This window comes from Numida meleagris, chromosome 10 (genome assembly GCF_002078875.1).
Source record: "Numida meleagris isolate 19003 breed g44 Domestic line chromosome 10, NumMel1.0, whole genome shotgun sequence".
Lineage (NCBI taxonomy): Eukaryota > Metazoa > Chordata > Aves > Galliformes > Numididae > Numida > Numida meleagris.
The window spans coordinates 13,462,556-13,479,752 of NC_034418.1; the positions used below are offsets into that span (position 1 = coordinate 13,462,556).

Below are 17,197 nucleotides of genomic sequence, written 5' to 3' on the forward strand. Positions count from 1 at the left end.
CTTTCTTTTTGTGAACAATGAACTCTTAACAGCCCCCATGTAGGACAAGTAATATCTTTTTTCCATAGATGAGGGCAGTTGGACTTGTGAGCAAAATTGTTTCTTCTCCGGACAGCATAGTTGAAAGCTACTTCTAACCTCCCATCTGAAAATCTCCCACAGCAAGATGTTCTCAGCTATTTGTTATCTTGTCTTCATGTTGGCCCAGAGGGACGAGAAAGAGGCAGAGAAAACTACCTAGAGAATCTGTACATAACTCCTTCACTGAATGAATCTCACAAGCAGACAGAATCTGATGCAGAAAATGGTAAAGTGGCTTGACCAAAGTTAATTGCCAAGATTACAACGAAGCTCAGGAGAAGTCACTAGTGAATAAATATGTATTGCTGAACTGTGGTTCAGCTGAAAAGACATTCCATAGCTTTCACTGCCTCAGCATGCAACAAAATGCACTAATGAGCCATTTCTGATGAAATGAGGAAATAGCCCTGAAATAATGCTGTGGACTTTCTACCTTGTTGCATCCTCTTCTAAGTTCTTCTTATAATGATTAACAGGCACATTCCAATGCAGAATACCGCATTATCACTGTACAAATTAAATCATAAATGTTTTCTAAAGATTTCATGAATGCAGAGTGCACTGAAATAGAACAGAAATACCTGTTTGCTGAAAATCTCTATTTGTAATCTTATCCCCAAACAGATGGAAAAGCCTTTCATTTAAATGATTCTCTGATTTGTGAAGAGAGACTGGGTAGTTTGCATTTTTTTCTTTTAACTTTTTTGAGCCTGTGATATAGCAGCTTTCAGCTGACTCTTAAAATCTTTGCCAACTTGTTCAATAAGCCTGGTTCAATAAGTCCACAAGTAAGGACTTGTGGAGCTAATTTTTATACGTTAATTTAGAAATCCCAACTTGAATCATACAGCTCCTAAAGAGGGGGATAATTGATTATTTTAAAAATTTGGATAAAGTTTGAAAATGTGGATGTGTCTGAAGATTTTGTTCTTCCCTTTTAAATATCTAATCGTCATATCTGTTTTTTTTTACAGCTTTTTGCCATAGTAGTGTTTCCTTCACATGCACTGGAAGAAAAAGTTACTTGTCTGTCCCAGTACATTACAGGACACTCACACGGAGAAGCAATGTATGCTTCTCAACCTGGAAAGTTTAGGTCAAGATGTTCTTGAACACCTAAAGAATAAAAGTACCAAGAAGAGTACAAAGGAGCAACAGAATTTTCAGTAAGTTTAAATCCACCTTGGGTCTCACTAAATGAATATGGAAAAATCAAAATAATTCTTTTTTATGTAAGTTTACTGTCATCTGTCTTTTACATCTAAAGATTTCCCAATACTTGATTTATCCTTACATTCACATCTCATGCCAGCAGCAACAATATGCACAGACAGAGCAGAGATGAGTTTTGTGTAAGCATGTGTGTGCTTTTTAACTCAGACTGGTTTAATGTCAAGCTTTTCATAGGTTTGTGAAGCAGGGTGTGTACACACAGGAATCTGCCCAGGGGCCTTATGCCCCTCATGGAGATTAACTGCAGCAGTGTTCTACTTGCTAAAGATGAGTTACTCTCACAAAGGCAAAAGTACAGAAACAATTATTGTATAAAAATTAAAGCTGTGTAAATCACAGCTTTATCAATCCACAATTAAAAAACGTGTGTGCATTAACAAGTCCAAATATTTCTTCATTCCTTGACTGCCGATCATCTCTAAGAAAAATCATCTCTAAGAAAAGTTAATACTGCTGCAGGAACTAATTTCAGACAGAAGTTAATGTCTTTGAAGAATTGATTGAGCCTTAAGTTATGAAACTAGAAAAAATCTTCCATCTGTTTGTATGTACTAGAAAGGACACCATGTGTCCCCTTCTGGAAGCCCTCCTATCTGACTTATGAAGGCTCATTAAAATATAGCTTACAAGTTATCGTTATTAATAGAACTATTTGCACAATATTGATTTTCTCAGTTTGCACTATTTCTTCTTTCAGTGTAGAATTTTTGGCATAGTTTTCATTATGTCAGCAGTAGAAAATACAAGTTTTTCTCCAGATTACCTGAGACCATAGTCCAGGACTCCATTCGGGAGGGCAGTCTTGACTATTGCATATCTGCACTTGTGTAGGGGTGCTAACAGGACACAGGGAATGGGCCACTACCTCCTCTCTTTGAAAAGCCTTTTTCTGGACACACTGGATGAGACGACTTTGTTGTCCTCCTCCACAAGATTTGCTGCATGTGCTCCATTCGCCTGCTGACCAGCTTAATGGAGAAAATGTATATTAGAAACACAGGATGCCAATTAACTTTATAAAATCAACACGTGAGCCACCTATCAAATGAGAATTATTCAGGGATTCTGCTTAATCTACTCTACTGATGTACTGATATCTTTTCAAGCAATCAAAAACCTCAGTTACTTAATCTTTCTTCAAAGAAGAGAACATTTTGATTGGAATGAAATGTAAGTAATACAACTAGAAAAACTAGTATTAATTATTTACAGCTCATATCTACCAGAATTAACTTGCCTATGAATCTAACCTGGAATGTGGAATTCCATGGGGACAGAGAGAGACACTGTCATTGAGGCTGGTGGAGTATCTAGAAAATCTAAAGATCTGCCTAACAAATTATCATTCCTTTTTAACCACGTCAGTATCTTAACTGAAATACTCTCTAAAAATGGAAAAGAAAAATATTCTCTACAGAAATGAGTGAATAATCACTTTTGTCACTTCAGCTGCTGAAGAGGCCTCCAAATAGACTAACAGAGAAGAGAACAAAAGTTTGATGGATAGGCAGGTCTATAAGTAGATGAGATTGGCTCACTGGGAAGTTCTGACCTTTGTTGTTATGTTGCTTTCCCTGTTACCTTCTCTTTCAAAAGACACAAACTGGAGGAAGGTTCACCTAAGCAGATATGAGGAAAAAGCTGGCATTGCAGGGAAGGAATGGGACCAACTTACGCAGGCATGAACCTGCCAGTGTATTTGTCACAGCGTAACAAATGTTGGCATGGTAGTGTACAGTGATACTAATGTCAAACCTTAGCTTGCCTCTATTTACAAAAAAGAATAGACATGCTAAAATCAGCAGTCCTGTCAATAGCATTTGGAGGATTTAAATCTCCTCAGACTAACAAATTTGGCAGACAGAAGATGTGGGATCTAAATAAAACAGTAAGAATTTAACCAGCAAAAGCTGTTGCGCAAGTCTAAACTCCAGTCGCAGGCAAGCTTCAGTTATGCATGCTGTCACTAAAATTACACAAAGACTGAAGAATCACTGCCAATTGCTTAGGCTGAGTTTAGTTTTGAAATGTCAATAGCTGCTTAGTATTTCTATAACTGAAGCACTGGGTGGGTCCCCAACCTTTCTGTAACGCTTCACAGACACACAACCAAGTGTCTGTCTTCAAAGGCTTCCAATGTAAGACCATAAGGAACAACTAGATAGGAAAATGAGTGAAGAAAACAGAGGAAATTGTGAATGATTAAATGATTACTTGAAATCTCTTACTGAAATACGCAGCACTGAATTTAAGTATTTTACAGATTTTCAATAATTTATGTCACAGAAAAAGTTGGGGTTTTTTGTCTCGAATCCAGCTGCTTGGCCCATCCTACTTCCATGGTTTCCTACAGCATTCACCCTGTGATGACTAGAAGAGCTGCTTACATGCAGTTTTAATGACAGGAAAGGTTTTGTTTTTTTCTCATTTCTTTCTGTGTGAAAGATGGCCAGCACCTCACTTGCCTGTCTGATCACATCTGCCTGAAAACAAAACTAATTTTAATTGTTTAAAAATATATAAAAGTCCTATCCTGGTAAAATTCCTCTGGGAACAGAAGAGATCCCGACTCTCTGTGTGGTAACTTCAGTAACTGTCAAAAGTAGAGGGAAATATAAGAAGGCCTAATTTAAGGACAAAGAAATATTAATATGAAAAGTCAGTAGTTATGTATTTCCAGAACACATCATAAGTTTTCTTTTTGTCTGATTTAGAAGTATGCGGGCCTTCGCAATACAAACATCTGGACAGAAGTTAATAGCTTTAATCCATTCTACAACTTTTAATTAGTTTGCCTTGATGTTTTTGACAACCATGATTGGCACAGCAATCAAAAGCAATCATTTTAAGAATCTGTTTGCCCTAACTGTCCAGAAAGTTCCCTTCTTCGTAGAGGAGAGGGCAATAAACTTGCTTTAATGTCCTCTAGTAAACTGCCATTTTCCAGAATTATCTGGGCTGTGATCCAAGAGTATCTTTCATTAGCTCAAATAACTAAGTAATTATGAGCAGATTTGGCAGTTCTGAAATCCAACAACAGTGTGCAGTTCTGATGCCTGTGTTCTTACTGTTGGGATGGTAGTTTTATTCTCCCTCAGTCTTTGTTCCTATGCAGTAATTGTTCTGCACTGACCTTTACAACTCTGAAGTCTTCTCTTTCAAGTCACAAAGCAGACACACTTATATCTCGTCTATTAGTCATCTTCTTTCCTTCCCTATTATGCCCCCCATATTTGTTTCTGCTTTATTTGCTATTGTTTTCTCCATTATATTTACTATTTTTTTTTAATGTTGCCCCATGTGGTTTTAAAAATAATTAATTAGTGAGTTGAATTGTTTTTTTCCCAGATGTGTAGTTTTGGGAAGCTTGGGGCTTTTATTGTTGTTATTTCTGTACTCTTTTGAGGGATCAAGTTATTAATTGTGTTGTAGTAAATCTGAAAATATCAGAACAATTTCAGGATGAAAATATTGCACTGCATGTCAAAATGGACATTCAGCATTTTCAGTGATAGTTATACCAGTGGATCTTCAAAACGTGTCATGATTTCTGTTTAACAGAAACAAATTTGTACCATGTAGTCCAGAGAGAGAAAACAGAGACAAAGATCATTTTGCTGAAGCTTTACAGAGTAACAGTGCTACATGAAAATGAAGGTGAGCATAAGCTGATGAAAAAGACTCCTGGGAACATCACAGACACTACATCTCTACAGACATGATACTACGTTCATTGGTTAAAAATAATTCTGGCAGGAGATAAGTCACATGCAAACAGATTGTGTTCGGCTACAAAGATTACTTAAAATTAGTATTCAGAAAATCATGTGGCTAAAAGCAATCTAAAGAAACTGCTGAAGCAGGAACATGGGGCTCTGATGTGACATGCTGCCATTATTTAAATCTTATCTCTATCCTTTTGTGGTCGTAATGTATAATTTACCATTTGGATTCTGTGCTCTCTGCTGTAATCTTTAAATTTTGCAGGAAATTCCAAACTATTACTGGTCTATTTTTTTAGAATGTTAAACATATTGCAAATTATGGATTTTTAAGTAAAAACAACGCTACTGTAAAGTGTATCTGTCTTTTTGCCTCACCCCATCATCCTTTTCTGCACTGGGGTAGATAGAGCAAACCTATTCAGTGTGTTATTTTTATCAAGTATAGGAGTGGGCTTAACTAACTGGTTTTACACTTATTGCGTTCATGGCCACACAGTACAACCAGCAGATGACTCGAGGACCAGAGCTCCTCCACTTCTGCCTTCTGCTGCTTGTGCATTTGAACTGTGTTTTCAACAATTTTAATTTTCCTGTGCAACAATTAATTTTCTCCAACATATCACTGTAGAAAATCTCCTGTCCTGGAAGTCAAAATGTCTTTTCTGATCTTTAATATAAAATTAAAATATTGCTAAAGTTCAAAAGTCAGGAGTCCAAATGTGAAAAAAACAGCAGAAGGCAGCCAGTGTACCCTTAAATCTCCCCATTTAAATTCTAAGCCACATGATACTGTGTTTAATTATATGAACACACAACATTTTTTTTCCAAAGACTCCTACCACAGCTACTATAAATCAGTGTAACTCCTTTGTTTTTAAAGGAGCTCTGTTGATTTATACCAGCTGGATTCTAAAGGCTTATCTATATGTCATTGTCTTCCTTTGCATCTCACCTTTCTTATGTCTTAGAAAATAAGACTGTTAACATAAGAAATGTCTTTATATTTATTTTTGTGGGAGCAGGAGCATTGCTGACAATTTATTTGGCTAAGATAGTCCCCTTATAGGTATCAAAATACTGTATGAAGTATTTTGCCCAAAAATCACTAATTGCACTTCACAAGATTCTTTTAGCCTAATCTAATATGTGGAATCTGAGTCAGAAGGCCAAGCTTCCACATGGGGAGTAGCACTTTACTCAGGAAATGGTCTTATTGATTCAAGGTGAGTAAAGGTGGCAGAATGGGCCTCTAAGTAACTTAGATTTACTCAGTGTCACATAGCTAACCCCAGCATGGTGACAGAACTGCAAGCAATCCTCAGGAGGTCTTGCTTAGCAACATTAGAAATACTGCCTCTATTATTATCATTGGGCAGAAGCCTACACAACTAACGTTTTTAAACAATTACTGTTTTAAATTACAGAATAAAAATGGGTTCATCTGGCGGGCTGTACAATTCTGCGTGCCTGCCACAGAGAACTTCCTTGGTAGCTCACTCAGTCATAATGCACAACGAAAGGTAGAAAAATAAAGAGAACTTACTGTGCTGGGCAAGGATGAGTATTGCATAGTTTTGTTTCAGTTAAAGGCTTCATCCTTGGACCACAAAAAGAGGAATTAACTCGTGTACGATGATCTTCTAAACAAATTGCTTTTGCTGTAATGTGTCCTATGGAAGTATTAGAAACAAATGTAGTAAAATAAATGTTTACTCAAAATTCAAAAGAAAAGTAGTAGGAAAGAATTTTATCTGAACCAGTCCAATCTCATCCTTGGTACAATCCCACTGAGTTGAACTAAGTAAATCAGGACTTCATTTGGCAACAGGTTTTTAATGCTTAAACAGTCTACTGATAAGCTGTGAAGTCTTAACAACAAGCTAACAAGATATTTCTGAATTTCACTTTTTTTCAAATTGAGGAGCATAACATGGCATTTCCTTGCGTCATTCAGTCCAGTTCTTTGCTATCATGGACAACTGCATCATAGAACCTTGTTTATATGACCCACTTACAAGTTAAAGGCCACTCAAATTTTAGTTCTCTTTTTGTTCTTTGTTTTTTCCTGCAGGATTTCCTATGTGCCTGTTTTCTGCTTTCATTACATCCTAGAATTACTTCCATTGACAGAACATCCAGGATTTAAAAAGAATAAATACGTGTTCTGAGGAAAGCAAGTACCTACAGGGGTATGGTAAGAAGAAATCTTTAGCTTATGTAGAATTCCAGAGTTTAAGTTTGCTGAACTCAAATACTTGTAATTAAAGAGTGAGAAAATCAGTGTGCAACTGTCAGTTAAGTTCTTTACAGTATTTTAGTCTTCAATTACTCTGTACAGATAAATAAAATTTACTCATTATTTGTTATCTTTCTGTGTTCCCAGGTTACAACGACATCAAAGCACATGTTTAATTCCCATGTTACTTCAACAGCAAGATATGCACACAGATTGACCTGAAGAAAAAAAGACCGTCACCGTAAATGATATGAATTGAGACTGTCATGACTTCTTTCTACCACGGAGGAAGAATGAAGGTACTTCATCTATATTATAAGTTGTGAGATAAACAAAAAGGACCAGGTGTTCAAGGTATAGATTGTTACACATGCTTGCAAAATTAAAGGCAGCTGAAATGTTTGAGATGAATGTATAAAGAAAAATGAAAATGAAGAGCATCAAATATTAGGAAGTTACCTACCCCCACCACAAGTAGCTGAGCACTCTGACTGCACTGTCACCCAGGAGTGGCTGTGCTTTTTGACAGATGTCTTGTTCTCACTGATTTTGGAAAATGTGTACTCCCAAGCAATCCCAGGATTTTTGCCTTGTAACAGGATCTATAGATGGGTAATTGGAGTTTGGATTTAACAACAACAACAACAACAACAAAAATGGGGGAAGGGGTTAAAAAAAAAAAGATTTGGAAGGAAGATTAACTAAACATGATACATACATAATGTATTTATACACACCGTGAAATAGTTTTCTAGAGACCTAGTTCTTTGTTCAAATCTCAAGATCACATGTAATGCTGAGCTCTTGCCTGATCTAACAACTGCTATGAAGTTGTGGTATGTAAGTGGCCAAAATAAGAGTAAAGCTTAAAACATATAATAAGATATCTTGAAGTATTAGGCTGTGAATACTTGTCTTCCAAAACTGTTCCTTACTTCCTGATAGCAGAGCTAAGAAACAAAACAAATGTATCCTAAATAACACAGTTCAGAACACAGAAGAGGGAGGATGAGAATATATATAAAAACAAGAAGTGGCAACCAGCTTTACTTCTATGGAGCAATATTATCCTGGTGCTTCAAGACAGCAAATGGAAAGAGAGCAAATGATCCCTGGCGTGTTGGGACAAGAGATGTTAGTATCTATCATTCAGAGAACAACCTCACAGTAATGTCAGGAACTTGCAGCCCCCAGCTGAGTGAGCGCCTCTGGGTAAATCCTGCACATCATGCAGGCTGCTCTGTACATGTTTGAAGTCACTGGGCTACACTCACTTCTTGTGCACTGGGAAGTAGATACAGTTATAACAGGGAGCTGAGATCTGTAACTTCCTCTCCTCCTAGCCAGCAGCCAAAGCTAGAGCCCCTTCCCACCCTTGAAGTACAAGAGGATGTGTTCACAAAGCAGGAACTGCATCACGCTCAGGTTTCTTACACCCTGTGTCACCCTTGCTACAGATTAAAAGGGCAAAATCAAACTCTGGAAAAGTACTGGAGACAAAATATTGCATGACACAAAACCATGTAATTTAAAGTCCCTGGCACTCAGCTGAAAAATGTTATACAATGCATAATGTCCAACCAAGTTTTCATCAGGAATGCAATGCTTTTGCAAGGTTACAATTTTGCCAAAGTAATGAGCATATAAAAAGTTTTCTATCGTATTTTCAAACATTCATTATAAAGCCTTCCTTTAACAACCCAATAACTGAAGTCTGCATATACCGCCAAGTTATCAGACCTGCAAATTTGGAAAGACCTCCAGTGCTAGTTCTACTTAACTGGACACATTCCAGCATCTTTTCAGCCAACTGGCATTTGCTCCCAAATTTACAGCTGGCAAAAAAACGTCCTTAAACATTTCCAGTTCCTCAATACTGTTTAATGTCTACCTTTAACACACCAACCACCTGACTTCAGACACAACACTCAGCAGCTCTGACCGCAGGGCGCAGAGTTATAAAATTTACAGCTTCTTGAGTTTGAAAACCACAGACTCTATGGCTGGAATCTGCCAGATCTACTCTGAAGAAAAAGAACTGTGGCTTTTGCTTAGGGCATAAAATGTTAAAACAATGGATAAATGGAATTCTCCTGGGTAAAGAACCTTCTCCTTTTGCTGCTAATTTTGATTTCAAAGATAAACCAATAAATTTTCTAAACTAGCTGTGCATCTGCCCCTATCCTTGAGATTCCTTTTTTATTTCTTTTTAACTGTGGCTATCCTAAGTCTCCTGTACAATACTCCACTTTGCAGGTCAAAATTCTAAAAAGCCTAGAAACATGCCTTTTTATGATTGAGCCTTTGTGCTTTTAAGGTGATATGAAGTCACTTGCAATACACTGAATTAAAAGAGATTATGTAATACAAGATAAATTCCTCTTTCTCCCATAATAATCTGTCTAATGTATGGGAATATATACAAGTGTCTCGCAGGTCAGCCAGATGTAAAAATGAATCCCAGTCTCTGTGAAGGAGAAATAGGCACCTACTACTTAGAGACTCGAGCTGAGCTTAAACAAAAAGCCTGGTAAAGGAATAACTACTGTTTACCTGTATGTGCTTCCCATATCTGCTAAATGAAAATGTATTTTCAGTTTTACTCACTCTGCATGTGCATCATTTACAAAATGGGCATGAGCCCAGACTTTGAGCCCCAGCATACATGGCAGCTTTGATCTGCATCTTCAAATTGCATCTACATTTCCTGGGTCCCTCCCATGTTTTGTAAGTCTTTGATAGTTTCTTGAGGTCCACGTTAGAGCTGAGCTGTCTCCAGTAAGCCATAAGTTACAGCAGTAAGGGTAGGCTAAGAAGCTTCTCTGTGCAGAAGACTAGTGCCTGGCTACGTTATTTGGATTTTCAGAAAGATGCTTGTGAGACTGCAACTTTTATCCTCTCTGAGCATACGTGCCATTTAATAAATGTATTAGCATCCAACATACTAAGCCAGATTCCGATTTCTTTGATCAGTCAAGATTAATCTCACTGACATTAATGAATTTAATCTATTTTCAGTAGTGTAAATGAAAGCATGGAGTAGATGACACTGTTACAAACAGATAAAGAACAGGACCATTGGCTCAATGGGCAGTTACATGGGATCCTTGACCATGGCTAACACCAGGAGCTTCAAAGGAAAGTGAGAGAACACCTGTAGAGAAAAGCATCAGTAAAGGAAGAATTGCATCTATATTGGTTGCTTAAGCCAAACCTTAAAACAAAAGAGCTTCTATCCTTTTCAGTATTTCCAAAGTCACTTTAAACAAAATATTAACTAAAAGCTTATGACAAAATGTTGATTTTCAAGAAAGTCCACTAAGGTCATTAAAAGGGGAAAAAAATAATAAAGAGTATCCTTGAAAGGTCCTGCATGATCTCATTCCTACTTCAGCTGTTTCAAATTTATCTTATGTTGTTATTGTGTCTCCATTTTTTAAATTTTTTTTTACTGTTCACATGCCAAATGTACAACCTTCAGGGATGCTGTCCAGCTAGTCTCTCTTCACTAAAGGAGAACCCTTTTATCCATTGCATTGAATCAACATCTGTATCTTATAAGCACATCTTAGCTCTCTTTACCTTACTTTCTCTTTAGGGGAAATCAGTACAAATTTATCATCTAGTAGCTAATAATAAATGTAATGTTTTATAACTACAACTTGGCTTTCTCCCAGTGGCAGCTAGATCATCAGTAAAGTCATTCCACCTGGCCTTCTTTCTCTTTTTTTTCCCCTATTGACAAAAAGGAAGTGATTTACTGATTTTAATTAGACATTTGCCTGCTTTGAAGGTCCATTAGCCTTCCTGTGAATATCTGCCACTTTGAAAGCATCCTTTCCATCTGCTACTGCTGTCAAAATAAACCACATTTTTTCACCAGTATTTCACAATTCCTTGATTAGGTATTTCACCAAGTCTGAGGTAAACGTCAGTGAAGACACTGATTCTGTCTCATCCTGAAAAACTTTAGAGTGCTTTCTCAAATCAGATACAAGTTCTTGAATCCATTCTTCATTCATTTATTGATAGAACGGACAAGCAAATCATCAAGTTATCGTGTTTTTAAGTTAGTTGATACAATATTTTTGAGGTTGACCTAGGTGTTCAGTTTCTTTTGCACTTTCAGAGTCTTTCCCTTGATTCAAGTCAGTGGTGGAGGGTGACCGAATATTTCAGAACATGGAAGTTACAAGTGACCCTCATACGAGACCTGTGTCAGTGGAGCCCTCTGATGCCCGTGTCCCTGATGCTCTGTTAGCACCTTATGGAAAGTAATTTCAGCATTTAGAGGTGATGACTGTCAGCCCTCACTTCCTAAGCTAGATGAATGAATGATGAATTTACTGTTTGTTCCTCCCTAGGTTAAGTATTTTTCAGTTAAGAGAAAAACGCTGTCGAGGTTGGCAGGGGTGACCTTATATGACCAACAAATAAATAAGCTGAATATATTCAACTACTTAAAAAAAATCCAGTATGTTTCCATTTAAGATGAGACAATTGTGCTACAGAAACCATATTTTAAAACCTGGTATTGATTTCTGATCCTAAATTATCATTTAACTATCATGTTTCCACCACACTGACCTTTGCCTGTTATTTCATCTAGTCTGAATTTGGACATTTTGGGAACTGCCTTCTCAACCCCTGAATATTTCTCATTTAGGCTTTTACTGCTTTCTACAAACCCACAATCACAAAAATAACAATATTACAAACACCCTTTTCAGAAATATATGCAAATTTTAAAGGGCACTGGTATACACTGCATTGCTTTCCCTACATCTATGAATTTACTTCTTCACCAATCCAGAAAGTGCTTTGCTGAATTCTTAAAATCTCATTTAAATCCACTTCCAGTAGTTGGGCTCAGGAAATACTCATCCTACAATTTTAATCCTGCATTCTTCACACAATGTTCTCCTGCTCCTCAGAAAATATTTGGCCACTGAAGTTTGTATTTTTAGTCCCACAATCTAGTTGAATTACAGAATTGCTATTCTTTGTCTTCTTTGGTATGACTGGTTCCCATAATTACATACACATAATGTATGTAAATATATATATATGTGAGTTTTGGGTTGGTTTTTTGTGTGTGAAAATCCAGGATAGATAAGAAAAGTACTTTGTGATTTTTGTCTCTCATCCATTACTGAATAGGACTGCAAAGTCTGATTAAATGACACGTGTCAGCTTAGCTATTGGAAAACCTGATAGAAAAACACAGATGCACAGGAACATGCTGTACAATAAGACATAAATATGAAACATAGTATGACTGTAAGGCTGAACTATTACTTGTGGTATGCAAGACAATAGGGAATTTTAAGGTTTTTTTCTTATTTAGGTTTCATCCTTCTTTCTTAATACATGCTTCAGATGTCTCTTTCAAGAAAATATTTTGGAGAGAGACTGCATTTCAAAGGAAGTGATTGCCTTGAGCACAGATGTGCTAGACCTGTCTGGACCCATGCTTGCAGAGCACTGCTCCCATCCTCTCCTGTGAATGTTGCTCAGAGGACATGCGTAACCTCAACTTTCTGGATGCAGCAGATTGATTTGCATCCAGAAATGTAGTTGAAAACCTGGGTTGCTTGGGTCACCACGCAAATGTCTAGCAAAACGATGACTACAAAATTAAGCGCAAGCTCTGCTAATCTGTCTTTCTGATCATGGTAGAACAGCAGTAAATACACCTACGAAAAGTTGCACTTCGTACCCACCTGAATACTAAAAGTTCCTGTATTTACTTATGCAATTTATTCAGTTTCTCAGTCCCTGCAGTGTATGTTTTTACAAGGACTTCCACTGAATTCTTCTGGAAAAAATTGAATCCAGAAAATAATTATTAAATTGGTGTTGAATGTGACATAATTAAAAATAAAGAAAAAATATTTAAACTACAAGAAGAAATTGAAGTCTGGGCCCTGGAAAGCCTCATCCTACTGGAAATCAATTTAACTGGATAAAAAATTTGCTGGCAGGATTTATTTTGCAGGCTTCTTTGAAAATTACAGATGAGATAAAAACAGATCTACAACATAGCATGCTTAAATGTTCCTTTCATTCAGCCTTCCCTCAGATTCTAGTATTTATCGTTAAGTAGGATTTGTTTCACTATTACTGCTGCAAATAAATATTCAGCAATGTGTGTTTTCTCATAGAAGCATGTTCTTTAGTTTTCATTGGCATTTTTGCTGCTTAGTTATTGATAAAGCATAAATAATGGAGAACAAACAAGATTTTGCATATTTTCCAGAATTCATCTTGTTCACTGTTGCTTAAATTATTGAAAGAAATCTTTATTACAGCTCATATATATATATAGTTGGGGAATATGTAACTTTAACATTTCCAGTTGTTAGAATCCCCAGTTACCAAAGTCAGTGGTGTAGGTATTTCAATAAAAATACAAGGGAAGTTTAAATAAGCTTTTGTAGGAGCAATAGCCTCAAGTTAAATGCTAAATCTTAATAAAACTGTTAAGCATAATATGATAGGATGAAAATAGAAGTGGTATTTGACATTAAGCTTTTTTTCTTTAATCTTTATTCTGTGAAGTATTTGCACAATATGCAGCCAAGTAAGTCATCTACAGTCAATTTATTATTCATACTTTAGTTCTATAATAATACAGTTCAATTTACTTTGTACTATGACAAATAAGATTCCTGAGAGTTCAGATTAGTATTTCATAACGTTTATAAGTATGCTTCTTTCTTTGGTGTAAGGCTATTTTGGAAATGATTTGTGGACATGGAAGCATGTCTGTAACTTGTAGGCCAAAACTCTTCTTTGGACTAAAATATTCTTACTACCCTACACATCCCAAATGAAAAATCTTCAAAAGAGAAAAAAAATGTTTTAAGATGGCATTGCAAATTGTGATAATAATTTGCTAAAATATATACCTTTTTCCTATGTCCATAGGTAATATATACCTTTCTCCAAACTGTCCATCCTAAAGTACTTTAACGTATGTTCAAGGTCTGTGAGCTTCAATGGTGCTTAAATAGATGTTTAAGTACATTACTCAGTATGAATAATGGTAAGGCTCTTCAGTATTTAAAATAAAACTTTACTGAGTAGCTGTGAAAGTTTAAATAATCCTTGAAGAATATATTTCATATCACAGTCTGTATTTGCTGCGTTTCTAAGTTTAAAGGAACAAAGCTGTGTAATGGAAACAGGATGCAGAGTCCTTGGTTAACTACTCCTGCTAAACTTGTGCAGACAGCAGCGTTGAGTTACGGTGTTACGTGATGGGATGAAGAACCACCAACCACTGCCTCACGGTGGGGACAGGCCTCGTGCTCATGCTCCCCAACTACTCTCCAGAGAAAGGGGTGTTTGATAGCGAGCTGGCCAGGGCATTGCTGGAAGAAGTGGGAAGGAATTGAATCTCTCCTAGAGAGTGCTCCTTCCTTCTCCCATGAAATGATTCATCAAAACAGACATAACAGACAAAAACGCAGGGATTTGCTAGAGCCTTCCAACAAAGCAGGCCGGCTGATGTGGCTAATGATCAGTAAACACTCAGGTGATTCCGTCAGACATTGACCCTCAGATGTTCTGATACACTTTAACAGAAAATCTAGTGAGGCAACCCAATGCAGAGCTGTTTCCCACAACAGAAGTACTTGTGACTGGTTTCAAAACTGCAACACAATATCAAACCATCTATGTACCAAATTTACTTTCTACTCAAAATAGTCTCAACACGGGACATCTGGCAGATGGAGTATGTGGTACAAAGTCGACTGGGAGATAAACATGTATAAAATTTTTTATTCTAGATGCTATCACCAATAAAACCGAATCAACAGAAATTACCCAGGAGCCTAATGCATGGTGCTGAGACCATCTGTGCCCCAAGGCAGATGTAAGAAGGGCTACATGTGCCTGCAGTTTCCAAGGCATTATTTGAAACTGTTACTTCCAAGCCCTATAGCGTCACTTAGATTTTTTTTTTTTTTTTTTGTATCACTAAATTTTATAGTACACCACTTGTGGGATGTGCTTATAATCTCTATTACCATTGTGCAGCAGTGGAGAAATAATGCTACACACTATGTTCTGTGCACCTTTCTTTTCACTGAATTTGTGACAGTTTTGTAAACTTCAAACCTTGATGGACTGCTGAAAGGCCTTTCAATCTAGCACGACTACATAATTAAGTCTGAATACTATCATGACTCAACGCTATTCTTTAATCTCTCTGAGAGCTACAGCGCAGAGCTAAAGCTGTCGTTACTAATCCTGTAATAGACATCAAGGGAAGAATAAACAGAAGAAAGCTTACTTCAAAGACCAGTGTCTCATTAGTTGGTCCAGCTGCATATAGACTCTCTGGATGGTTAAAAGAGCGCTGATAATCAAAAACTGTTCCAGCAAAAGGAAACTTTCCTGGCCAATCAATTGTCCAGTCTCCTGTGAGATAATACTTTTTACTGAGATTGCGCACGGCGAGATAGCTGGTCGAGATCTGCATTTCATGGAGGTGTATGCTGCGTGCTCCTGCTGGAATAGTGACCACAGCATAGTAGTCTGAAATAAAAGAAGTAAAGCAACATTTTTGCAATTGTTGTACAGATAGAGGAGGTTTCTCCTTCTTGAGCCAGTTTGAAAGATACTGAAGACAGCTGTTCTGATCCACCAAAGTTACTCCATTTCCACAAGAAGAAACCAGTTCTGATTTTAACCCCCCTATGCAGTCTGTAATCAGAGTAACTCTGAGGTATTTCAATTCCTGGAATTTTTTTGGCACTGAAGACAAGAAGCAGCAAGTTCACCTTAGAAAAATGCAGAACAGAATAACGATGGTTTCACTGTAAACGTTTTACCATGTTTTCCCTGTATTTCCCTACAGTAGGGAAGGTCCTACCTCAGTCATGGACAATCTTTTTGAGATCACCTGGATACAGAGAGCTCCCACAAAGCCCTGTATAACATTGGATCTCCCTGCTGTGACCCATCGCACTCTTGAGCATTTAGAAACCTACTTCATTCTACAGTCAGTTGAGACAATGCTGACAACCTCCAGGACTCACTGCACACAGCTCACTTCGCCAAGCGTAGTTAGATTATTCTCCTCGCATTGTATTTCTATATAGCTATATCCTAAACAATTTCCTGGTGCATCTCACTGTAGCATTCACGTATCTTATGACCATCAATTAATGGATCTGCAAAATACCCATGGGGGTAAAGAAATATTTATTATCTCCATTTTATGTCTGATAAACTGAGGCACAGTGAGAGGATTTTACAACAAACCCATGACAGACCACTAAAGAAAAGTCTTCATCCTAATGACTGGCTCTTCTACTGAATCAACTGGATTGCTTTCAGTCAACTTCATTTGAAAATGGGCATGGAAATACTGTCCTGTTTGGCATTAGGCTGTGTATCACTTTTTGTGATACACGTAATGGGACTTCTATTGTCCCATTCCAGTCAGAACTGTTGACACGCTTAAAATCCCAAAATGTTTTTAAAAAGGAAATTCACACATAAAAGGAAAATGTTTTAAGAAACAGGAGGAATGCCTGCAGATTAACTAACCAAGACTTATGTTCATAGCTTTCTTCCAAGAAACAGGAGAAATGTGAACTCCTCTTTCACTCTCCCTGTGATTTTCAGTTCACATCTGGACTTCTAACCACTGCCCTAATGAGCAAGGAATCATATATATTACATGGGGATACAGCAGAGCAATGAGTTGATGATCATGTGGAACAGCTTTCCTTACCGTTAGCTTTGTGCTGGATCAAGTATTGGCCTTTAAAGAACTTGCATGTTGAATTATCTCCTTTACAAACTCCACAAGCATCCAGTACAGCTTTGGAACCAAGTCCATGATCACACCCTACTTTCTGCAACCAAAAGGCAGAAGTGAAGGACTCAGACACAAGAGATTTGA

The 17,197-nt window shown here is 37.2% G+C and overlaps 1 protein-coding gene across 6 annotated transcripts in view; it reads right to left on the reverse strand.

Annotated features, from left to right (window-relative positions):
* ADAMTS18 (ADAM metallopeptidase with thrombospondin type 1 motif 18) overlaps positions 1 to 17,197 on the reverse strand; it is a 69,592-nt gene that overhangs the window by 7,591 nt on the left and 44,804 nt on the right. For all 6 annotated transcript variants that reach the window (XM_021408802.1, XM_021408801.1, XM_021408805.1 and 3 more), the window contains 5 exons: positions 17,027 to 17,150; positions 15,578 to 15,822; positions 7,739 to 7,877; positions 6,583 to 6,709; positions 2,078 to 2,282 (listed from right to left, as the gene is read on the reverse strand). In XM_021408802.1, coding sequence (XP_021264477.1) covers positions 2,078 to 2,282; positions 6,583 to 6,709; positions 7,739 to 7,877; positions 15,578 to 15,822; positions 17,027 to 17,150 — 840 coding nt within the window. The remainder of the gene's footprint in view (positions 1 to 2,077; positions 2,283 to 6,582; positions 6,710 to 7,738; positions 7,878 to 15,577; positions 15,823 to 17,026; positions 17,151 to 17,197) is intronic.